At 39.1% G+C, this 24584-nt stretch overlaps 10 protein-coding genes across 10 annotated transcripts; 6 read left to right on the forward strand and 4 right to left on the reverse strand. All coding sequences in view use genetic code 12, as the record gives it.

Moving 5' to 3' along the window:
* Positions 1-1019: 1019 nt before the first annotated feature.
* CANMA_001659 (uncharacterized protein) lies at positions 1020-4589 on the forward strand (the record flags this gene model as incomplete). The annotated part of the gene is made up of 1 exon (XM_051813649.1): positions 1020-4589. One exon carries the CDS (start codon positions 1020-1022, stop codon positions 4587-4589), a length of 3570 nt encoding a protein of 1189 aa, XP_051672765.1.
* A 108-nt stretch (positions 4590-4697) lies between these two features.
* Positions 4698-5255, reverse strand: SPC3 (signal peptidase complex subunit; the record flags this gene model as incomplete). Its single annotated transcript, XM_051813650.1, has 1 exon — positions 4698-5255. The coding sequence occupies one exon, from the start codon at positions 5253-5255 to the stop codon at positions 4698-4700; it is 558 nt and encodes a 185-aa protein (XP_051672766.1).
* A 542-nt stretch (positions 5256-5797) lies between these two features.
* CANMA_001661 (uncharacterized protein) lies at positions 5798-7975 on the forward strand (the record flags this gene model as incomplete). The annotated part of the gene is made up of 1 exon (XM_051813651.1): positions 5798-7975. The coding sequence occupies one exon, from the start codon at positions 5798-5800 to the stop codon at positions 7973-7975; it is 2178 nt and encodes a 725-aa protein (XP_051672767.1).
* An 18-nt stretch (positions 7976-7993) lies between these two features.
* On the reverse strand, positions 7994-11650 carry CANMA_001662 (uncharacterized protein; the record flags this gene model as incomplete). The annotated part of the gene is made up of 1 exon (XM_051813652.1): positions 7994-11650. One exon carries the CDS (start codon positions 11648-11650, stop codon positions 7994-7996), a length of 3657 nt encoding a protein of 1218 aa, XP_051672768.1.
* Positions 11651-11876: 226 nt separating this feature from the next.
* CANMA_001663 (uncharacterized protein) lies at positions 11877-12752 on the reverse strand (the record flags this gene model as incomplete). Its single annotated transcript, XM_051813653.1, has 1 exon — positions 11877-12752. The coding sequence occupies one exon, from the start codon at positions 12750-12752 to the stop codon at positions 11877-11879; it is 876 nt and encodes a 291-aa protein (XP_051672769.1).
* A 629-nt stretch (positions 12753-13381) lies between these two features.
* Positions 13382-14221, forward strand: CANMA_001664 (DUF4112 domain-containing protein; the record flags this gene model as incomplete). Its single annotated transcript, XM_051813654.1, has 1 exon — positions 13382-14221. The coding sequence occupies one exon, from the start codon at positions 13382-13384 to the stop codon at positions 14219-14221; it is 840 nt and encodes a 279-aa protein (XP_051672770.1).
* Positions 14222-14692: 471 nt separating this feature from the next.
* Positions 14693-16993, forward strand: CANMA_001665 (ankyrin repeat domain-containing DHHC palmitoyltransferase family protein; the record flags this gene model as incomplete). Its single annotated transcript, XM_051813655.1, has 1 exon — positions 14693-16993. The coding sequence occupies one exon, from the start codon at positions 14693-14695 to the stop codon at positions 16991-16993; it is 2301 nt and encodes a 766-aa protein (XP_051672771.1).
* Positions 16994-17686: 693 nt separating this feature from the next.
* On the forward strand, positions 17687-18913 carry CANMA_001666 (RNA exonuclease; the record flags this gene model as incomplete). The annotated part of the gene is made up of 1 exon (XM_051813656.1): positions 17687-18913. One exon carries the CDS (start codon positions 17687-17689, stop codon positions 18911-18913), a length of 1227 nt encoding a protein of 408 aa, XP_051672772.1.
* Positions 18914-18952: 39 nt separating this feature from the next.
* CANMA_001667 (uncharacterized protein) lies at positions 18953-19729 on the reverse strand (the record flags this gene model as incomplete). The annotated part of the gene is made up of 1 exon (XM_051813657.1): positions 18953-19729. The coding sequence occupies one exon, from the start codon at positions 19727-19729 to the stop codon at positions 18953-18955; it is 777 nt and encodes a 258-aa protein (XP_051672773.1).
* Positions 19730-20403: 674 nt separating this feature from the next.
* Positions 20404-24138, forward strand: CANMA_001668 (MSH6; the record flags this gene model as incomplete). Its single annotated transcript, XM_051813659.1, has 1 exon — positions 20404-24138. One exon carries the CDS (start codon positions 20404-20406, stop codon positions 24136-24138), a length of 3735 nt encoding a protein of 1244 aa, XP_051672774.1.
* Positions 24139-24584: the final 446 nt, after the last annotated feature.

Here is a 24584-nt window from a genome sequence, read left to right on the forward strand (position 1 = left end):
AACTTTGAAAAAGAGAAAAGAGAGAAGAGAAAAAAAAATTTCAAAAATGAAAACTTTTCCAGAACTCTTTTCATCCCAACACTATTTGTACTAGTGGTATCGATTGAGACTTGCATGTGTCAAGTGATCATCTAGCTTCAATCATATGTATGTGGAATCAAACTTCAATTCTGTTACATGTCCCGGCGATGATTAATTGCATTTTACCAATTGTTCCAACTGAATGTATATGGGTTGACAATAAGCATATTCGTTAAGTTTCAGCCTTGTATGAGCCATTGACATTAACTGCTCCATTCTGCTATGATTAATATACTAACTTGCACATTAGAGTATGTGAAACCTTTTAGGAAAACTGTTGTTGCTCTTATTTCATGATGATTTTATCCGACCGGGCGGACATAATTCGCTCTCAGTCCCTTCTTTTGTACAATTAAGGAGAAGGAGTCGCATTTCTTGTGTACAAACTTTTAGAAATGTTGACTGGTGAGTAGTTGATGAAAGGTCGTTTGCTGAACAGTTAGGAGCATACATTCGCCAAGGGAAGAGACGTACTAACATCAGAACATGTAGCCTGAGAAGCGTTCTATTATGCCAATCTAGTGTCTTGAAACGTCATTTCATTGTAGAACTAAGATTTTGAGGCGTTTTATTTTGGTGATGATTTTTTTATATTCACACTGTATGAGGAGCTCAAACTTCCATGACTACAGGTAAAAAAAACTGATTTAATGACTCTGAAAAATAAGACCCTTTCTTTACCCCAGTGATGAAATGATGTTTTACAGAAGCTAGTTTGTTGTTAATAGTTTATATAGTTTAACTAAAAGTTGTTAATTCAAGATTCAATGCGTGTGTAGACTTTTCAGATTTTCTGAATTTGGTAGCTCGACTACACCTGTTCAGAATTTTTCACCTCTCATCTGCAAATCATACGAGTGAAGCTAGCGTCTTACAATACATTTCACACATTCTTGTACATAGTTTGAAGTTACCAATTTAATAGCATGATATAGCATATGATGATACGACTGCGAAATACTTTACCCATAAGAAATGCGATCAGCAGTTGTCACAAGCACTCAACTACTCAACTACTGCTTCTGTTAGGATCATCTGCTGGCAAATGGTATGGTAGTGAAGAGCTGAATCACATCCTACGACTACGGAATTCACCAATATTAGCTAGACCATCTGTGATAAACACGAAGTGCAGCAGCAAAATCAGCACTCGACTGTATTCCACGCTCAATCATACGAAAGCACCAACCAAGGAGTTTTTGGGAAGCTTTTTAGACCATGAATATAAGAAAGCAAATGCCTTGATTTTCGATGAAGAATTGAGAAATAAATTCTTAACTGGCCTCAGTGATTTGGCTGTAGACGAAATTCCTCGAGCAAAAACAGATTTTTACAAGATAGTGGAGGCAACCTTTGAGTTCCAGGATAAAGGATTCGAGTTCATCGGGCTATTTTGGAAAGCATTGAGTCTAACTGAAAATTCGGCTCTACTTGATTTACAAAAGGAGATATTAGGGCAAAGGGAGAAGTTGTTGCTGTTGATATTGCATACAGGTAGGTTTGACATTTTTGAAAAATTCATTCTTCCATCAATGGAAAAGTTCGTTCCGCATCACGGATACACATTTTTAGATAAGGTGACAATGACCTTGGAGCTACAGAAAACTCCAATCGGTTTAGTTGAATTCAACGCGCAAAAGTTGATGTCTGAATTGACCGACGAGGCTACTCCTACAAGTGAAAAGAGAGACTTTGTGATTGCTCTTGTTGTGAATTCCTTGGCAGCAGGTGATAATTACGAATCTAGAATGAGGGCTATTGAAAGTTTTGTCAAGTACGCAAAAGTTGTTGAAGACGATGAGTGGCTTACCGTCGAAGGTCCATCCGAGTATGATACTCTATATCAAATGATTGGTATTCCATCTAGTGAAGATAAATTTGATTACTACTTTCAAGACATCATCAAGATCGTTGAAAAGTACCATGGGGTGTCGGTTTCCTATGACTTTTTGACCCATCTTATGAGGACCCTTTCAGAAAGAGCACCATTTGTGACGTATCGACTATTTGAATTCAAGTCAGCACAGTGGAGACAAAGAAACCTTCCCAGGAGGGATATTTTGAACCACTTGGATCTCGCATATGCTATGAAGGCTTGTTTGAAGCTTGATGAGAACAAAGTATATGAGATCTATTTGCAAAATGAAGATCTTCATGATGATGAATCTCAGGAAGCCATTTTTCTTGATCTTTGCGTTCAGCACAAGGATTGGAAATCATTGCAAGACAGGTTTGAGAACATGTATGGGAAGGGAAACTTACCGGATACTATTCACTATGGTATCACAATGCAAGCATTGGAATTTCTTGAGGCTGACAGCGAGTTGGAAAGATTATATGAACAAATCTTGGACAGAAAGTTAATTATGAATGCAGCTATTTTTATAGCCAGGATGAAAGCCAAGATTAGGCAAAAAAATCAAAAAGACTTGATTGCCATATTCGAAAATTATGTGTCCTTGGTAACTCAAGAAAAGGCAAGGAAAGATGGTGTAGCGCAGGCTTTTCCCTATAGTTTGCAATTGATGTTACTAGATGGAGCATATGAGTTGGTGTTGGAAACACTTGAGACACACCTTCAAAAAGAAAAGACGTTAGAACTTCGCATTGTATCAGGTGAAGCTTTAGGAATTGTTGCCCGTCACTTTTCCCGGAACTGCGCTGTGAAGGACCTCGACAGACTTGCTGAATTGGCACGCAAGTTTCATAAACATGATTCTGTCTTTACTTCTAGCTTGATTGCCGCATACACCCGATTGGGACAATACTCCAAAGCCGATGAGATAGCATATTATGCTCACAGCCAATCCAGCCCACCATTCTCTGATTTGCAGGTGTACGCATCTCAGTTGAAGAATTACTTACTCTGGCGGCGTGGCCACATTTCAAGAAAAACTAAACTATACAACGACATCAAGATTAATTACATTGTCACGCTATCCTTGCAAACTGAGCTTTCTATATTCCAGTCTCACACTGGGGGTATAGACCTTTTGAACGCTGTAATGGATTGTTTACGACAAGATGCAATTGACTATTCACAGGCGAATTCGCTAAGGCAACTTAAAGGTAGGCCTATAAAGACGATAAACAGTCTTTTAAAGAGTCAAATTGCTCATCGTATGCGACTAGATGAAACATTGTATTTACCACTATTGAAACAAAACTTGGTTTATCAAAATTATAAACCATTGAATGTTATGAAGCTCTTCAATGAAATGAATCAAAAGAGGATTTTGGTAAGCGCTGAGTCGTACAAATATGTAATGAAAGCGATGCGGTCCTTGGACAAAAGGTACGATCGAAGCTATAAGAACAGTACAGAAATGTTGAAACAGATGCTTCAGTTGTATGGGTTTGATGGTGAGAAGCCCAAGTCAAACCCAAGACTTGACTTCAAAAAAGATAGTGTGTTAATCTGCGACATTTTGATAAAGTATGTGGAATCCGTTGGGCTAAAGAAGGGAAGCGACTTGTTTTCCCGATTCGTTATGTTTTGTGAAACGTCTTTTGATGGGAAATTGCCACTTGATTTGAGAGCCAAGATTGATCGGTTTTTGGCCATTTGTTACAAGAGAGTCAACAGCACTGAATATGGCATGTTTTTGGAGCAAAAGTTTGAAGTTTATAGGAGCATGTTCCTTACCTGCATTCAAGAGACGGGAAGAGATGTTTGCGTTGCTCCTATACTTAACGAAACATTGGCTGATTTCACTATACAACGCATGGAGTACCTTATTCAAGTAAATGAATTCGGAATTGATCATCAAAAGGAGATAATTGATGTACTTGAGATGGGAGTACAACCAAATGTGTTTGATTACAACTACTTACTATCCTACTTTTTAAAGCAAGCACCGACTGTACATTTCGTCAACATTATGCAAATCATTGAAGATTATTTGATTATGGGTAACTTATCACAACTTGAATTGTACAAACAGAAGAAACTATGTTATAAAATTTGCATGGTACATTTGTGTGATGTTTATGACGAACAAGCAGTTGCTGAAAATTTCAAAATTCTCTCGGACTATTTTGGTATAAAGTCGTTGGATAAGGATAGAGCTCATTTGAAAGAGCTCAACTATTTGAGAAGTTCTTCAGGAAGGTTGTTTAACATAAACTTAGATCCATACGGCTCTCGTTCCATGAACCAATTTAACTTCATCGACTACTTCAATCCTGCTCGTGATGTTAGCAACGAACCAAGACTTTTCAATGAAACATCAAGGCTACTAATGAGGGTGGTTTCAGAATACTGCAACAACATTAGACAAAACGAGGTGTCATTCGCTCAGCAATATCCGAAAATATTCGCTTACATCAATTCCGATCTTAGTTATTACCCCAACTTGAGTGCTTTTAACGGTAAAGTCGATTACTTGAATTCATCACAGGACACTAGATTGCGAAGAACAAAGGATGTTTTAAGAGAATTACTATTCAACCATAATAAAGCCAAAATATTCATACCAAGCACGGTTAGTAACCTAGAGGACAATTAAAAAATAATCACTGGCATAGTATACATTTGGCAGCTAAGCCATATTCTTGTATATATATATATGTATATATTGACACAATTATAGATCATTTTATCAGCACTACCACCACTACTTATTCTCATTTTGAGGGAATTGCAAGACCCCAACGTTTGAAGTTTCGCCATAGATCAAGGGGCCGATATGTGGTTGAATGTTCCACTCCAATTTGACAGTAGCGTTTCTTCCTCTAAATCCCTTCTCCACGTCCCAGACCGAGTACTTTCCCCTTTGACCTTTCAAGTTTAATTTGGCATCGTTTTTGTCTCGTATAATTTTGTCCCAAAAGGTTACCTTGTTGGAGCTTCCTTCGGATTTTCCTGGATATTCTGCTGTTAGATAGACAAAAACCTGTTTGGTGTTCCAGTTCCAAAGATCGCTCAAATCAGTATCTAAATCAAAAGACATTTTGACATTCTCTTTCGGCTTCCTGTTAATTGAGCCGTATTGAAATGAATACTTGACGGACGACTTTGCCTCTATTCCAGAAATTGTTGTGGTATCAATTGACCAAACGTTGTCTCTGTATAATTGAAGTAAGGTTAAGACAACGACTATTCCGGATAATATACTGGCCGATGTCAACGCCAGGTTGGCAGCAGACTGAACGCGTGTTACCAAGTTGAACATATCAATTGCTATCACCAAATCAACCTCACTACCCACGCAACGTCTTGGTTTTGTCAAATTTTTACGTGTCTTTTGTTACACGAAATCGGTAGCGCGTAACACTTAGTATGGGTCAGCCACCTCTCAATACTCAAGAACCCAACATGACATAAAGTATGACTTGAACCTTCTGTCCTTCCTTATAGGGTACATTAATGGCCATATCTTACAATATTATTGCGTCGACCTTAGTTATTCACCGAATATGTGAATAAGAAAATGAGTGTCCTACTATTACCCAAAAACTGTTCTTGCAGCACAACTGTAATCAAATTGTGCTTTGCTTCAAAACTCGGTTATTCGTGTTCTAGATGCTGGCTTCACATTGGCTCGGTGTTTAAACTCCAGGATGCTGCTACCAGAAAAGTTGTTGTAACAACAATTTCGCATGGAACTTGATGCCGCACAGGTGAAAACACAATCACAAAACTGACATTCACCACAGTTTAAACTTTTCAAAACGATCATCACCACTTCTTTCTCTGTAATTTCAAATCGTCGATATGTCACTGTTCTTATCAGAAAAAGAGCCTTTATTGGCAAGAACTAGGAAATTGGAAGAGGAAGATGAGATTTCAACCCACACATCACTGTCCCAAACCTTTTTCAAATCTATGTTCAATCCGTTCCAAGTTTGTTTTCCCATCAGTTTGAGACAATCAGCAAGTAACACATTTATCCAAGACGGCAATGATATCATTGATTACTCGGATGATGACGATCCTTTACCGGATTTGCCTTCTGTGCAAGGCTCCTATCCCTTATCAACACTCAGTCCTGCCGAACGTTTGTTGGGTTTGAGAAGACAAATGCGCAAACACAAGATTGGAGTTTACATTATTCCCTCTGAAGACGAGCACCATTCAGAAGAAACTGCATTAGCTGATAAAAGACGCGAGTTTATATCTGGTTTCACGGGAAGCGCTGGTGTTGCAGTTGTAACCTTGACGGATCCTGAAAGACTTACAGGTGAAGCGATTTTGTCAACTGATGGTAGGTACTTTTTGCAAGCACAGAAACAGCTAGACCCCAAGCTATGGAAATTGAATAAACAAAACACCCTCGGGTATCAACTCTGGTACCAATATGCAATCAAAGCAGCAGTCGTTAATGATTTCAGTAATGTTCTTTCTTGTGATCCAAGAACGCTTAGTCTCTCTTTAGGAGAATTCTTCAATAACAGCCCTTCTGATTTCCAATTTAAACCATTTTCTGAAGTTAACCTTGTTGATGAGGTTTGGGGGGCTGAAAAGCCAAAGAGGTCTTTGGGACCCATCTACCAATGGGAATTAAAGTACAGTGGGGAACACTCCAACGACAAGATTAAAAGAGTTCGGGCAATTTTGAAAGAGAAGAGTGGTACACACTATTTGGTGACTGAGCTTGACAGCATTGCATGGTTGTTCAACTTGCGAGCTGACACAGACATACCCTTTGCTCCTGTGTTTTTTTCCTACGCTATCGTGACACTAACATCTGTAACTTTGTATGTGGATCATCAAAAATTGGATAACAGTGGTCCCAGCTTGAAGGAATATTTGTCAACCATAGAAGATTTGACTGTTGCCGAATACGAAGACTTTTATCATGATGCTGCTCAATTACATGCAACTGCATTTGAACCTAGTTTGAAGATCGTTCTTCCAACTAAAGAGGCAACATCGTGGGCATTGTATGACATAATTCCTGACTCATTCAGCAAACGCTTTATTATCCACGAATCGATAATTGCCAACCTCAAAATTTTCAAAAACAAGACAGAATCACATAATGCAAAAATTGCTCAGTACAAGGACTCGCTTGCTTTTATCATGTTGACATCTTGGTTAGAGCACCAGTTACTCAACAAGCATGTGAAAGTGTCCGAGTACGATGCATCGAGGAAAATTTACAGCATTAGGAAGAACCTACCCAATTTTAAAGGTTTAAGCTACGAAACAATCTCTCTGACGGGTCCAAATGCCGCAATAATCCACTATGCTCCCTCCAAATATCAAAGTGAAACTATTGACCCCGCAAAAGTGTATTTGTTGGACTCCGGGGCACATTATTTAGAGGGAACAACTGATATAACGAGAACCTACCTTTTTGACAGATCTGCAGCAACAGACGAACTTAAGAAGTATTACACTCTTGTTTTGAAAGGACACTTGGCTGTTGCTATGGCAAAATTCCCAGCAAAGTCAAGGGGAACAGGAATTGTGTTGGACTCGTATTCTCGCCAACCCTTGTGGAATCATGGACTTGATTATGCACATGGGCTTGGGCATGGTGTAGGAAGCTTTGGTTTGGTTCACGAAGGGCCTTTGTATATTCTGCCCACGGTAAACAACACAAGCAAGTTAGACTTATTTCAGCCCGGTGCCATATTGACTGACGAACCTGGTTACTATGTTGACGGCGAATTTGGTTTTAGAGTCGAAAGTGAATTGGAAGTCATCGAATTTGATGACTCCTTTGGGAAAACCAAAAACGGCGAAAAGTTCTTGGGATTCAAGTATTTAACAAAAGTTCCCTTTGCAAAGCTGTTGATCGATACAAAGTATTTGTCGCAGATTGAGATACAGTGGATAAATGACTACCATCAGAGCATTTGGGACGATTTTAGCGAAAAATTGCTAGAGTTAAATAACAGACGGGCGTATAATTGGTTGCACAAGGAGACTAGCCCCATATCTTAAGCTTGTGTAATGAATATACTACGAAGATGCAGAATATAACTTAGGCGAACCTAAGCTTCCCCCTCTACTTTTGTCTCTCCCTGGCCTTTCGAACGCCTTTGGTTTCTGAAAAGAGCTAGGCTTTCGCAATCCTGTGGTAGTTGCATTGGCACTGCTGCCTATTTTATGCGAAATAAATGGGGATGTTCGAGGCAACTGTAAGCTGGGTTTACTCACTGTGCCATCTTTAACATGAAAGCTATGCGATGCAGTGTCATCGAAGGCTGGAAACGCAGACATATCAACCTTCGAACGTTTCGCGTTGTTTAAAATCTCCGATAACCGACGTTTTGACGATTCGGTCCGCAACTGAGCCAGGCTTAGCATAGTTCTATGACCATCAAGGCTGTGTAGGCGATCAGTAATGCTCTTCAAAATCAGTTTCATACCAGCCAACATTATGGCTTCATTCAATTGAAATGATTCAGAATGTAGAAGTGACAATGCCCCTATGATACTGGCGACTTTTATCACATGTGAAGCTGTCTTTAGATGGTCCGGTCTCTCGTAGAATATCTTGAGCACATCTTTCACATTGTTGATTAAACGCTTATCTTGAGTGACCTGCTCTACTTTCTCACTGGAATTTTGAGATGGAGTATCCTCAGTTTTAACTGTCACATCTTCATTTCTTTCATCGTCAGTATGCGATCGAGGCTGTCTTCTCGCCTTCCTTTTCTCAAACTCAGATTCAATCCACGATAGCTTGCTAGGGGTATCTCCCTCGCCAAACTTTACGTAAGCTTTCTTTATCACCCTTGTCTTGAGTTCCATATCCCTGTTTCTCTCTGCATTTTCCTCCCTCCACTTTTTTTTCCTTTCTCTATTTCCTATTCTCGTCCTTCTACGAATTTCGGGTGAGGTGTTTTTAAACAATTCCACTTCGTCGAAAGTCTCGAAAGAGTATTTTATGTCTATAGTGTCGTCAACAAGTGCAGTCAATGTCGAATTAGCAATGGTGGAAATGAATTCGGCTTTCTCGTTCGTAAGCAAAAGATTTTCCGAAAAGTCTTCATTCAAGTTAGATATCATTGTGTTAATTTCATCAACGGCTTTTCCTTCTGCACTTGACTCTGACGGAAAGCCAAGAAGAAATTTCCGTGCCATACCAAGTCCATTCGCAAGCATTTTCACGTCCCTGTCTTCCTTGTTGAACACATTTTCACCCAAGGAGCCATCTTTCGATAAGAACTTGGTCAAGGACCCCCCAGAGGCTAGCTCTTCCGTAATCTGCCGGATCGTGAATAAAATATTTGTATCAGCAAGTTCTCCACTGTTGATTCTAGAGGTCAAAGAGCTCATAACCGAAGAAATTTGAGACTTGACATCCGGATTTGCAAGAAACGAATTTTTGGCATATTCTTCTTTTGAAATTGGCCCTGATGCGATACTAAATTTGTCACCTTGACTCCTTGGAGCCTCAGAAGAAAGAGATGTTTTGTATTTGTCGTCTAGTGATGGTGGGACACGTAGCTGATCTTTAGTGGGTTTAGAAACTTTTAATGGTTTATGTTTAGCTCCTTGTATTACTAGGCTTGCGTTGCTTGTTTGAGCAACGTTTGTTTTTCCTTGCTCGCGTAGATCAATAATCTGGTCAATTTCTAGATCGGATATAAGCTCCTGCGGATTCTCCGAAGCCATCTTGATAGCATTTTGTAGAATCTCGTTCATTTGCAACTGTTCAATATCAACAATTTCGTCATCCTTCTCCGTACCTACAGCATTCTTTACCGCACTTGTAATCACTGTGTGGAGTTTTTTATCTGACTTCCCCTTCTGTATATTTTGCAGCTCAGTATCCTTTTGTAAATGTGAAGCGGAGATAGTTTGACCATAGGGTAATCCAGTTACCAGTGATAAACGTTCTCTAACCCTCCGTTCTCCTTTAAAGTGATCTTGAACTTGTTGTGTAATTTCGTTAGCCAACGTTTTAATAGACTTCTTTCGGGCTGTTATTTGCTTTGCGTCATTTTTCTTGCTTTTACCTGTTGTTTTGTCACTTATGACTGCTTCGGCCAGCATGGCACTTTTGAACGCATCAGCAATTGCGTCCTCAATATCCTGGTCAGATGCTGCTGTGCTATCACCTACCTTTTCATACGGTTTGGTTTTGTAATTTTCGTCTTTATTTGTATCGTCAGTAATTAGCTTATCGACTGAAACTGGATAGCCAAAGTCAGAGCTCGAATCACTGGGTTGTTTTATAGAACTTGCTTCCTCGATGGATCTAAAAGCAGCCCCAATGGCATCAAGGAGATATTGATCTTCATCCTGTTCGTTCTTAGACGTGTCTGATGATGAGATATGAGGCGAAAGGTGTCCAGATGGTTGGAGTATCGCCTGATCAGGAACAATATTCTTTTGCACTGCTGGATTTAGCGTGGACTCTAAGACATGACGTTTCCTAGACTTTGCCTGGTTCGATTGCGATTTCGATTGCGATTTATTGGGGGCTTCACGCTGTGGATACTGGTATGTGTTAGTCGCACCAGGCATATCCTTACCGAATATTTCGTCAAATGCTTGTCCAATAATACCTCTCAAGTTTTCATCAAGATCTTCATTTTGTGAAGTGGTGGTTTTACCTTGATTTTGCAGCACCAAGCGATCAAGTGTCTTATCCTTTCCTTCAAATGGCACTGCCGTCGATGCCAAAGAACTCTTCTCGTTGTTTGATTGTATATTTAGTACTTGTTTTGAAATGTTTAGCACTGGCTCATCCTGTTTTACTTCTAATGGGGTCAAATCAACATTACGCAACGGTACTTCCTCTCTCTGTGCGATTTTTACTTGTTCTTCCACCACTTGGTCTTTATTTTCCGCAGTAGCTTCCGCTGACTCCTTTTCAAAAATATTCCCTAGCGCACTACGGATTGCAAGATCTAAATCATCATCCTCGTTATCAACTTCAACACTCTTCAGAGCAAAATAATTGTCTGCCTCTTTACGTTCTTGATCTAGTTCCCCCTTAACCAAAGAGCTTGGAATCTCCGTTTCAGAAGGCTTATCTCGTCTTGTCGAAAGTGCTTTCACAGAATTGTTCTGGACTTCTTCTTGTGCTCCTGTTTGCATCAAAGAATTGATCTCCAGTACCAACGCTAAGTCCTCTTGATGGCGCACTTTGTGAGAGTCTTCTTTTGGAGATTTCTCGCCCTGGCTTGGCACTTGATCTTGTAATAGGTTATCAAAAGCACTATCTATAGCATCATCCAATTCTTGATTCTCCGGTACTGAGGGTGCACTATTTAACTCAGTCAGCTTTGGCAACGTGTCACCCTCTGTGTAGCCATGTGTAGGATGTTTCAGTTCATCCACATCTTTAAAACCTTGTAAATTATTCTTCCCCTCTTCCTCATTGTGTTTGTCTCTGAAGTCAAACACATCATTCAAAGCATTATTTATTGCGTCCTTCATCCCATCGTCATTGTCATTTGTAGAGTATTGAGAGCGATTCTCACTCAACCTTCGGTTATTGGACTCCAAACTTGCTCCCTCATCATTCACCTCTGGCTTCTCCATGGAGCTAAAGTCAATGTTATCAAATATTGCCCCAATAGATGACTCAAGCTCATCATCGCCATATCGCCGTAGATTTGAGGATGAAGTATTATTGCTGTGATTATTCAGTTTAGACATAAATTTGTGCCTTTAAATACAGTTTCAATGCTTTGTGCTTCTATAATACAAATGTTGTACTAGTATGGCTCCGTAAAAGTGTGGATATGGAAGTTCCCTAGTACGTTTTTTTTAAAGAAAAGCAGGAAGTGAAAACAAAACAGAAACTATTTTTACACAAAAGTTCACTAAAAAGGCTACCAAATGAATTCAAAAAATATCTCTATACATACTCTACTTACCCTCTCTATTGTTCTTCCTTCTCTTCTGTCTTTAAAGCAAAGTTGATGATTAATCCCAACTTTCCAAGACCTACACCATCAATTCCCCCTTCCTTTATGACCCAATTGACGTTGTTTAAAGTGTCGTTGGCATATCTGCTGACATCGAAGTCAAACTTTGGGATTGAAACTAAATACTTTGAATCTGCAAGCTTCAAGAAGTCGGTGTCAAATTGAAAATCATATTTTTCCCCTTTGATGAAAGTAAACTCATCACATTTGGGCTTGGTGTTGAAACGTTTCTTTCTTTCATTTGATGATTTAGGGGCATTTTCAACCTTGCCTTGGAAATCCTCCTTGTAGTTCATTGGATGTGATTTTTCATTAATAATACCCAAAGGCTTTGGTTGGTTTATGCCAATATAACTGAAACTATTCAAGGCCAAGCCATAAAGGTATGGTTTGTCATTGTAAACGTCACCCTTGACGGTGTCATTAACAAACCAATTGAACAATTTTAAGCCGGTGTTCATCAAGGTCGTAGGGACATAGTCTTTAATGGAATAGGTGAAATCGTTACCAAATAATAAGTCACCACCTTTGATATCTTCTTTTGGTGTGAATTCGATATTGATTCGCAAATTAGGTTCTGGCCCTTCAGCCTTTGCGGTTGGGTTAAAATCAATTTTCTCACCATTGAGATATGTCTTGTCCTCTTGGTTGTATAGACTATTCGACAAATGGGGTTGGGAGCCATCAAATTGTTTTATATTGACTAAAAGTTTGAATACTCCAATATCAGACTTGATTTCAAGTGGTTGGTTGGTATTTACTGGAACAATCTGGAAATTTGAATCATAGTTGTTGGAGGCTTTAATAAAGAGCCGTTTGATAATTACCATGGTTTATGATAAGGCTTGAGATGCTATAGAGAAACTTGTAGTGGATAAAGTAATACTTTTGTGAATTTCAGGTCTGTATATTTTATACTTGAGAGCCAAAATCGTTTAAATTGCGGCGAGGATTGTAAACGGATTTAAGGAGTTTTTAATCCGCCATATTTAACGCGACACTAATGGTACATGTAAAGGATTTTACGGGATGATAAGAGAGCAAACAGGATACAGGATGAGGTTATTCGAATTCGGCAGTAGGTGGTGCCTGTTTTTACATAAGAGGGTACTGTTTAAATCCTTGCATCCCATTTTTACCCAGTGAAAACCATACTCCAATCCAGCCCCAAACAACTAAATGACATATTTAAAGTCACAGCCAAAACCAACACTTGCAACTACTAAGCCTCAACTTTAGAATCGCGTATCCAAGTTAGCATAATAGTGTTGTCAGTGAAACTTTCTTGTACACACAGCTTCTCAATAGCAACATAGCAATCTTGTGATTTTAGCATTTTGTGCACCGAAGATATTGTGGCATATTATATAATTTCAAAACCATATTTAATAATATAAATAGATTAAAAGGTTCTCGCAAGTTAGCAAAAGCATCTACCCTACAACAGTCTCCAAAAGAAATGTCCTCATTTATAGTAAAATGGGTTGCTAACCGACTTTTGAAAGATAACCAATGGAACAAATTAGGGGTTGAAGACCCTTACTATGAATATGTTCCCATTGAAAAGAAAAATGGTACCAAGTACAAGAAAATAACTCGAAGAATACCTCAGGGAATTTCCAAGCATGACATTAGCGTCTTGGAAACTTTCAAGAAAAAGGCATATAGATACGATTACTGGTTCAAGTTGCTCGGGGTTCAGTTTGGATGGGCAAGCATTGTCAGTGTGGTCCCCGTTGTGGGGACAGTAATACAAACTTACTGGTCATTGCAATTATTGGCGCTTGCTCGAAAGATACAGGGTGGGTTGCCATTGGATTTACAATTATTATTCTTGTTGAATATTGTAATTGATTTTGGGTTGGGATTCATTCCCATCATTGGAAGTTTGATTGAAATAGGATACAAAGCAAATTCGAGAAACTTTTTATTGTTGGAGAAGCACTTGATAAGGGTGGGACAAAAGAATCAGGGATTAATTTCTGAAGATGAGGTTCGTCCCGGTTTCATCAATGATACTGTGCAACCATTTGTTGATGAAAAGGTAAAGCCATTCGTTGATGAAACGATTAAACCAGGTGCTATCAAAGCTGGCGACCAAATCTTGGAATTGCTACAACGAAAGCCCCGCAGCTCGAGTATTTCTTCGACAAACTCTGGTGTCAGTACCAAAGGCACCAGTGGGTCCACGACACAAACAATTAATGCTACAGTCACCACTTCATCAAAGCCACTGTCCATATCCGATTCGAAAGTCAAGGAAGCTGATGCCTCTTTACTGCATCATAATATTAGCTAACGTGATTGTAGAAAGGAATGATCTAGTTCGTGCAAAAATGGATTTTAGATCTCGTAAAGCATCCTATGTTTTAAAATAGTTTAGTTTGTAATAAATAGGATAAAACGATGTTTAATTCTGCAAATGTCTTTACCTTGAATTTGATTTACTAACTAGCTCTTTTGGGAAGTTCTTTAGTAATTGTAGAATGAAAAACGAAAAACAGTGTAACCATAACTGCAACCATTTTTTCCTGATTATCTCTTTTGATATCTGCTTATTTTCAATGGAGATGTATTTTCCCGAAATGGTGTCTTAGACTTCATGAATCTCAGATATCAAAGGTCACACATTTTGCGACAAAAAGGCTTCGCCAGGCAATGCGTAGTGCGGCTTTTTGCCGAGGTTGAGTGAACTAAAAAAAATAAAAAAAATTGAAGAATTATTCGTGTTCAAGGGGCCACTACCACAACAGAGGCTGAATCACCAAAAATGACTTCTGAGAGGGATGTGTCAGCAAATGGGGACCTTAAGGATAAGGCGCAATTGGGCCAAAGTGGTTCTACCGAGGACAATACCAGTCCACAAAAATCAGACACTATACCATTAGATACACTACAGACGACGAAACCCACGTCACATCAAGACAACGACACTGATGACGTTGACTCGGCTTCCCTCAAATCAACAGATGGTGTTGTCGATAAATCAGAATCTGGACTAAACAACTCAACTACCGACGAAGCTCCAAAACCCACCGAGCAAGATTTGAATCCAGAGTTGGCCAAGTTTATGCAATATTGTCAAGAAGGATCACTTGATTCGGCAAAAGCGTTAATTGAGTCGGGATCCGCAAAGGTTAATGATACATTTAGTGACGGTATTAGCGGACTCCACTGGGCCTGTATCAACAATAGGCTCACTTTGGTAAAGTACTTGGTTGACAATGGAGCAGACCCAAATTTGTACGGAGGAGAATTGAGAGCCACGCCACTTCATTGGGCTTGCAGGAATGGACTTGTCTATATTGTTCAGTACTTGATTTCAAATACTTCGGCCGATCCAAATTTGCGGGATTTGCAAACCTACAATGCACTTCACTTGGCCGTTCACAGTTCAAATATTACATTAGTTGTGTATCTATTGTTGAGCTGTTGTGACCAAAACAGCAAGAAAAAGTTGTATATTGATGAACCTGATGGATCCAACAGAACAGCTCTTCATTGGGCCAGCTATCAAAATGACATTTTTACAGTTAATGCATTGTTGAGGTTTGGTGCGGATGTATCGAAAACTGACGACAGTTTGTTCATTCCTCTACATTGGTGTTTTATGCGTGGCCACAAGAATGTGATGAAGGCGTTAGTGGAAGGTGGGTCGGACATCTTTTTCAAAAATGATCTGGGCAAAGATAGCTTTGACATAGCAAAAGATATGAACTGCTTACATGCGTGGCAAAAGGTTTTGATAGACTCTGGACGAGATCCCAAGAACAACTGGGCACCCAAGCGCAGATGGGTTGGCCCCAAAGTAGGCAAGGTGTCAACATATATTGCCCCATTCCTTCTTTTACCCATTTCCTTGAGCATATGTACGACGTCTCAGGGCTTGGCTTTTCCAAAGTTGGTCTTGGCATTTGCGTCTTTTGCATTGGGGATCTATATCATCAGCAAGACCATAATACCAACGTATTTAATTGATGACAAGCCACTTCCAAAGTCGCCAATATTAGCTGGTATCTTTTCAGCCACCGCATTTTGGTGCATCGTAATCTGGAGTTTTGCGATACTTCCTGCCACCTTGTTTACAAATTTCATTCCCAACATTTTCATGAGCATTTTCATTGCAATTTTCGTTTGGTCGTTTTTCAAAGCTATGTTTATCAATCCAGGATTCGTACCGACCCCGACTGATAATGCAGTAATCCTTGCTCAAGTTGAGGATTTGCTTAGTTGTGGGAAATTTGACACTGACCATTTCTGTGTCAACTCATTTGTACGTAAACCACTTCGATCAAGGTACTCCAAGCACAATAAGAGGTTAGTGGCTCGATTTGACCATTACTGTCCTTGGGTTTACAACGAAATCGGAGTGAGGAACCATAAATTGTTCATTACTTTTGTTTATGCTTTGAACTTGGCCATTCTTTTCTTCACCTATTTGACAATAGAATATTTTGACAATTTAAAAGACTCGTTTGATTCCGATGATGAGGATAATCAAAGCTTCTTCTGCAGAATGATTGGTGATGATTTATGCTATGGGTACAAGAATAAACAATTCCATTTCAACTTGTTGGTGTGGTGCTGGTTACAATACGTTTGGATCTTTTTCCTTTGCTTGGTTCAAACTTTCCAAATCTTGCGTGGATTGACTACATGGGAATTTAGTTCGTTAAATTCAAGAATTATCAACCCAAGACTGAACCATTCAACGGTCCCAGAGGAAGTCGCAGACTCGCTCACGCAACCTTCCAGATCTGACCGAAAGAACAACGAATTGCAAACTTGTTTGAATTTGCTAGGTATTGATCAGTTTGTGATGACCATGAAAATGACTATCGCTTCGATCTTTAACCGAAATAGAACAACCAGCTTCGACCCCTTACATATAGACATACCTACCGACTACGGTTTGAAACAGAACTGGTTGGACTTTTGGGTCATTGGAGAACCTAGTTGGAGAAATGTATTTTACTTGCCAATCGAAGGTGAGAATAATTTGAACGGAAAAGTTGTTGACTACTACAAGCTTTATGAGTACCCGCCAAAACTGTCCAGCCAAGTAGTATAGAGTGTGTAAAAACAGCTGTCTAAGATTAATGAAAAGTATCCCCACCAGTGCAATTGCAACTACATTCGCTCTTAGCACCTTCATCCTTTCGTCCAATACTTGTCAGACAGACATTAATGCAAGCTCAATTTCAGTTAAAATTTTAACCAGAAAAAAGAGCCAAAGATCATCGCGCCTCTATCTTGTAAGATAAAACAAGGCAGTTCAATAGATGGTTTTCAATCACCTATTTATACGTTTCTCACTTTGATTGCATTGATGCCAATTCACTCATCGTCCAAGTTGGATTCAGTGGCTCTTTTGAAGAGTCAAAGAGGGACGTCTACTATAGAAATGATCCTATGAAGTACGTCGACATAGAAAAGAAAAAGAAAAAGGGTAAAAAAAGTGTAAAACAAATTTTGATGAGGAAACGAGATATTTATAGTGCGGGAGTTGGAATACAGCGATGAGATTCAGTTTTGTGTTGGCCACGGCAAATTTTTTGGAAATGATGATGAGAGCCGCTTCAGTTGAATTTGAATGTGGACCGTTTTTGTAGCCTGTGTATATTTATGGAACTGAAAGAGCTTTTCTCTGTTCCCTGGTTCAGCCAGAAAGAGGATACTTTTTAAACACTTGGTTGCGCTGAACTAGTCTTTGGTGCTACTATCAAAAATAACATTGAATATTCCTATTCCTTACACTACCAAAATGACTCCATCGGAGCTGTACCCTCGCAAAAGGACAGCTGAAAAGTATATTACTAAGGAAGAAAGACCCAAGCGATCAACCATCGATGATGTGACCAAAGACTCTACTAATGATGATGTGCAATATATTTTGCCTACGCCAGTAAATACAAACCCAGCATCGATTCAGGATCGAAAACGACATATACAAAAAATAGCAGATATCATCGTACGGAAGCAGCCTGAAGTAAAAGTACCCAAATTAAAAGCAACTGAGATTGAATACAATATTGCCAAGAGTACAAGCAACAAAACATATGCCTCCACTTTGAGAAATGCAGTGTTGAAACTTCAACGTCCAGAGAAGTTTCAGCTGGCAACGCACAAGAAGAAACATTCGCAAGAGGATGCGTTAAAGTTGCTAAAGTCAATGACAGTTTCTGACGAGAAATTAAAAAAGTATGGGTTTGTCATGTCGGTACCGGAGTCAGTTCCATATAACAAAATCACTAGAAATTGTCAACGTTGCGATACTGAATTTAAATTGAGTCAACAATTGGAACCTACGTTGTGTTCATTTCATTACGGTAAGGTGCGACGCAATCCTGACAATAGAGAAAGATACTACGAATGTTGCTTGGCACCAAAAGATGATAGCAAGCCGTGTGATAGTTGTAAACATCATGTGTATCAAAATCTGACTCCTGAAGAAAAGCAAAGCATTCGACCTTTTGTGAAAACAGAGGAAGTATTTGATCAGAAGGGGAAATACCGAGTTTTAGGTATTGACTGTGAAATGGGGTATACTACCAAGGGCTTTGAATTGATGCGAGTCACGGCCGTTGATTATTTCTCTTTGAAAACAGTTATGGACGCTTATGTTCTTCCATTTGGAGAAGTGGTTGATTTTAATACGCGATTTTCGGGGATATCAGCTATTGACGGGAACTTTGTAAGCTTCAATCAAATGATTCAGGAGCTCGGCACTGTGATGGATAAAGATACAATCCTTATTGGACATGGTTTAGAAAACGACATGAATGCATTACGGCTAATCCACAATCAAATCATTGATACGTCAATACTATATCCCAAATTTGAAAGCACCCCTACTTCAAAGAAAAGTTTAAAGGATTTAACATTCAAGTATTTGAGTAGAAATATACAAGTTGGGGATCACGATAGTGCAGAGGATTCTATAGCCGCTATTGAAATTGTCAAATTTCATGTTGATAAATTGAAAGTTTAAAGTGGGAACAGCCATAAAAAGTGGTTTCATATCTAGAATCTAGTATTCAGGAAGCCTGTACCTCGCATTTGATGAGTCTGCTATAGCCCTATTACAAGTCGAGCTTCTTCCCTTTTTGCAGTAGAAAGTACCATTGATTGGCACTTGTGTCGTTATATAGTCAATGGATGTTCCAATAAAGTTTTGATTAAGTATGCTCAACCCACACGCCTCATCCACTTCCACTTTTCTTTCCAAGTTTGCTTCCACCACTGTTTCCATCAATTCAACTTGCATTAGCTCCTGGTAATCGATGATGCACGATAAGTCATAATTCAAATGTTGAAAATCGTTGAACTTGTAATCCTTAAATTGTTGATACCGGTTAAACTCATCCATTAGAACATACTTCAATTGCGTATCGAGCATGTCGTTGTCTCTCAATAATAAATTGTGGATATTTGGTGTCGGTTGTAGTATTGACTGCATCCTCGGGTTTAAGTTTATTCTGCACTCACTAGCTTCATAGATGTGATCGGTCAATTTTAACGAACGGATGTAAAACTTGATTATCGTATTTTCAAGACACTTTTTATCTTCCTTTGTCGGGGAAGATGAGCTTAGTGAGTTAGTCCCTTGATAAAAACGGTTCAATTGTGCTGGCGATACTGCAATTTTGTTTGCCACGTCTTGTAAAAAGCCAATGATGGTTGTCTTATCGTGAGTATTTGAGGTGATTTTGAAGATTGGGTGCTCCTCTTGGGGTGGGTGATGGAAAGCTAGTACTGAAGTAAGGGCAAAAAATAAGAAGATGGATACCTTTGATATCAAACACATTGCTTTTGTCGAAAAGAAATGGTTATATATCATTACTAATTTATTTGTGATGCAAAAATTATGTAAATATATATAGCTTACACAATTACACACTAAAAGTAAACTCATTACTAATGGCATAGGGCATAGGGCAACAGTTTTATATAATCAATACCATGGCTTTAAGTTATAAATAGAATACACCTGCTAGAGCAACTATTCATGGTGTTAATACCGGCCTTTACCAACTAACCAAAGCAATTCAAAAATGATGAAAAAGCAATGCATGATGTTTAACCAAGCCAAGCTACTTTTAACTAAAAGCAATTTTTCCCCACCTCAGAAGCTAGCTCAAACTGTAACACTTCTTATCCATTGAGCTTGCATGGCTATTATACTAGGCCCTATATATAATTTGCAACGTTCTAAGTTGCAAAATAGTATTCCACATTATTATGTACACAAAACCAAGTGCGACACGTGAATGTTAATTGAACAAAAAAAATAAAAACAGACGCGAATTCTTTTTTTTTATTTTAACAAAAGAAAAAAGGGATTTTAAATAAATGGTTATTGTATATGTAACCACCAAAAATCCACTACCCAAAATATAGCTATGTTTATTCTTTTTAACTTGAATTTCATTACCTTGATTTAGTTACTACTACTACTATTACTACTACTACATCATCATCATGGGTACAACCACAGCGACTACAACACCAAAGAGGACGGGATTATCTCAAAGCAATGCTAGCTCATCAAGTAGCAAGAAGAAGCAAGCATCATTAATGTCCTTCTTTAAGCCCATGACAGCCAAAAACAATGTCAAAGAAGAACCCAATCTGTCGCCCAAAAAACCAATGCAGCAAAACTGTGTATCATCGTCGTCCCCCTTGAAATCAAAAACGACGATCAAGCAGGAATTATCAAGCGATAAGGAAAATGACAATACATTGATGCATGATGAAGACGAGTTTAGAGATTTATCATTTTCATCTAGCTTGACGTCACCTCCAGATGTAAACCAAGATAAGACTGAACATAAGCAGTCCAATAACAATGCAAAGACTGGTCAGGGAGGTAGTACACCCTTGAAGGGGCATAGAACAGCACTCAACTCCAGTCCCATTAATTCAACTCGCCATAAAAAGAAGCAAATCAATTACGCAGAATCAGACTCCGACGATGAGGACACTGTCATTCAGTCTTCTCGTAAGAAGAGAAAGGTTGTGCAAGAGGCAAGTGATGATGAAGATGAATTTCAACCGATTATGTCTGATGGGGACGATGATGATGACATGAGTGATTTTGTGGTTGATGACGACGACGAAGGTGATGATGATGAACCAGCTGTCCTGGAAGATGATGAGGATGTCCCCAAGCCAAAGTCGAGTGTGTCCCGTAAACCAAAATCTGCATCCGTTGCGGCGTCCATTCCGGAGGTTAATACATCAAACGATACAACCACTTTATCCAACAACGGTTTAACTGACAAGTTTGACGCGTCCTCATCTTATGATGCTTCAGGATACAAGACGAAACAATTCCTGTCAAAGCCATTGCCAACCACCAAAAAGAATTTTGCCAAGGAAAATGAGGAGAGATATCAGTGGCTTGTCAATATTAAAGATGCTGAAAAGAGAACTCCTGATGATCCAAACTATGACCCAAGAACACTATACATTCCACAGTCGGCATGGTCCAAGTTTACTGCATTTGAGAAACAATACTGGGAAATCAAGTCCAGAATGTGGAACACTGTTGTTTTTTTCAAGAAGGGAAAATTCTACGAATTATATGAAAATGATGCTATGATTGCAAACACTCAGTTCGATCTTAAAATAGCTGGTGGTGGAAGAGCAAACATGAAGTTAGCTGGTATACCGGAAATGTCATTTGAGCACTGGGCAAAAGAGTTTATCAGTCATGGTTATAAAGTCGCCAAAGTAGATCAAAAGGAGTCCATGTTGGCTAAAGAAATGAGGGGCGGGGGATCTAAAGAAGAAAAGATAATCAAGAGGGAGTTGACTGGGGTGTTGACTGGTGGTACCTTGACTAATTTGGACATGATCACCGATGACATGTCAACGTATTGTCTTAGTATTAAGGAAGAAACGGGTGAGGATGGATCCAAGATCTTTGGAGTTGCCTTTGTTGATACTGCTACTGCCGAATTGAATTTGATCGAATTGCAAGATGACGCCGAATGCACCAAGCTCGATACATTAATCACACAAGTCAAGCCAAAGGAAGTCATTTGTGAAAAGGGAAACCTCTGTAACATTGCCACCCAGATTTTGAAATTTTGCGCCCATTCAAATAACCAAATTTGGAACAACTTGAATCCTATTACTGAGTTTTGGGACTACGATATTTCTGTCGACCACTTGGTCAAGTCAAGATATTATGATGCAGAGGATTTGGACGATTATTCAAAATACCCTCAAACGCTAGTTGATTTCAAACAGAATCACGTTGTAGCATTCAATGCATTTGGTGGATTGTTATCCTACTTGAAAACTCTCAAGTTAGATGAAAGTATCATGAGTTTGGGCAATATCAAGCAGTACAAGATCTCTGAGAACGAAACGTCGCACATGATTCTTGATGGGATCACTTTGAGTAATTTGGAAATTCTCAACAACAATTACGATGGAGGTGATCAAGGCACTTTATTGAAATTGGTGAATCGTGCAACAACATCGTTTGGTAAAAGACACTTGAAAAAATGGGTCTTGCATCCTTTGATGAGAATTGATGAGATTAACCTGAGGTACGATTCGATTGACTACTTGATGGGCGACGGCTCTGAGTTGAGATCAATCTTACAAAACTGCTTAACCATTTTGCCTGATTTAGAACGTTTGATTGCTCGTGTGCACGGAGGAACTCTTCGATTTAGGGATTTCCTTAAAGTTGTTGAAAGTTTTGAAAGCATTGCTAGGTTTTCCAAACAGTTGCTGGAATTAGCCCATGTTGGTGAATGTGGAGTATTGTTTAAATACTTGCACAGTTTCCCCCAGGACATGGTTGAGCATATCGTTGAATGGGAGGATGCTTTTGATAGACAACAAGCCTTGAATGATATCATTATTCCAGCAAAGGGGGTTGATGCTGAATTTGACCAATCACAAGCCATCATTGATGATTTAGAAAATCAACTTAATGAACTTTTGAAGGGATACAAGAAGGAATTTAAATCGCACGAAATTTTCTATCGTGATTCAGGAAAAGAAATCTACCTTGTTGAACTTCCAGTAAAGTTGGTTAAACATGTACCTTCAAGTTGGCAAACTATGGGTGCAACGTCCAAAGTTAAGCGGTTTTGGTCACCCGAAGTTAAGCAATTGGCAAGGAAATTGATGGAGCAAAGAGAGTTGCACAAGATGGTGTGTGACACTTTAAAGAATAGGATGTATGCAAAATTTGATACCCACTATACTACCTGGATGAAAGTGATCAATTGTATGGCCAACATTGATTGCATTCTTGCATTGACGAAAGTTTCCGAGTCAATTGGTTATCCATCATGTCGTCCCGAGTTTGTATCAAGTGACCATGGTGTTCTTGATTTTAAAGAGTTGAGGCACCCTTGCTTTATCAGTACTAGGGATTTCATTCCCAATGATATTCAGTTAGGTGGCGATCAACCTAACTTCGGATTATTGACTGGTGCCAATGCTGCAGGTAAGTCTACTATAATGAGGACTACTGCATTGGCAGTGATTTTGAGTCAAATTGGGTGCTACATACCTGCTCAGCAGGCAAGTTTAACTCCCGTCGATAGGATTATGACGCGGTTGGGTGCAAACGATAACATCATGCAAGGCAAATCGACATTCTTTGTTGAACTTTCGGAAACGAAAAAGATTTTGAGCAACGCTACGCCTAAATCTTTGGTGATTTTAGATGAATTGGGTAGAGGCGGTTCAAGTAGTGATGGATTTGCCATTGCTGAAGCCGTTTTGCACCATTTGGCAACTCATTTACAACCAGTAGGATTCTTTGCCACCCATTACAATACTCTTGGTGTGTCATTCAAGTCACATCCACAGATAAAACCCATGAGGATGGCAATTATTGTCGATCAAGAGTCACGAGACATCACATTTTTGTATAAATTAGAGGATGGAACGGCGCCAGGGTCGTTTGGAATGAATGTGGCGTTAATGTGTGGGATTTCGAGGGAGATTGTTGATAATGCTGAGATTGCCGCCAAGAATTACGAACAAGTATCGAGCTTAAAACGGACTTATGAAGAGGCAGATAATATCAATAGTGATGAAATGAGTTTGGGTTTGCAAAGTGATTGCGTGTGGTATGGTACTGATAGAATTGGGTTGTTGAAACAAGATATACTAAATTATGAAACATCAGTTCAAGAGAAGGCCCTTGGTAATGTTTATGAAATGATAGATTCTTTATAGTTGGTAGAATAGTTTATAAATTTGTGATAAAGTTGTATGTAGCTATTGTCTATAATTCTGTTGTACAAAAAGAAAAAAATTAAAAAAGAAAGTCCATTGCAAGACCGCTACTATGAACTAAAGTTTACACCAGTAGATAGAAAGGTGCTAACAAGTGATATTGATAAACTCATCCTTGTGAAAGATTGGTTTGATGTCTTTTGGGGTTGAGTGCACTCTTCATCTTCAAATGAAACGCGAAGATGTCTTTGCACACTAGCAGTTCGGACTTTTGTGAAGGCAATAGCAAGCTTTGCAAGGGTGTGTGTGACATTTTACCAAAACAAAACCCCAGAATTCACTTCTGGAAAAAAAAAAATTTGGAAAAAGGAGAAACGCCATTGAAACACACCTCTTTCTTCTTTGTCCCAGGTACAAATCAATTACACCAAAGATGTCTTCAATTA

The sequence above is a fragment of the Candida margitis genome (genome assembly GCF_024628925.1).
Source record: "Candida margitis strain CBS 14175 chromosome Unknown scaffold29, whole genome shotgun sequence".
Taxonomy (NCBI): domain Eukaryota; kingdom Fungi; phylum Ascomycota; class Pichiomycetes; order Serinales; family Debaryomycetaceae; genus Lodderomyces; species Lodderomyces margitis.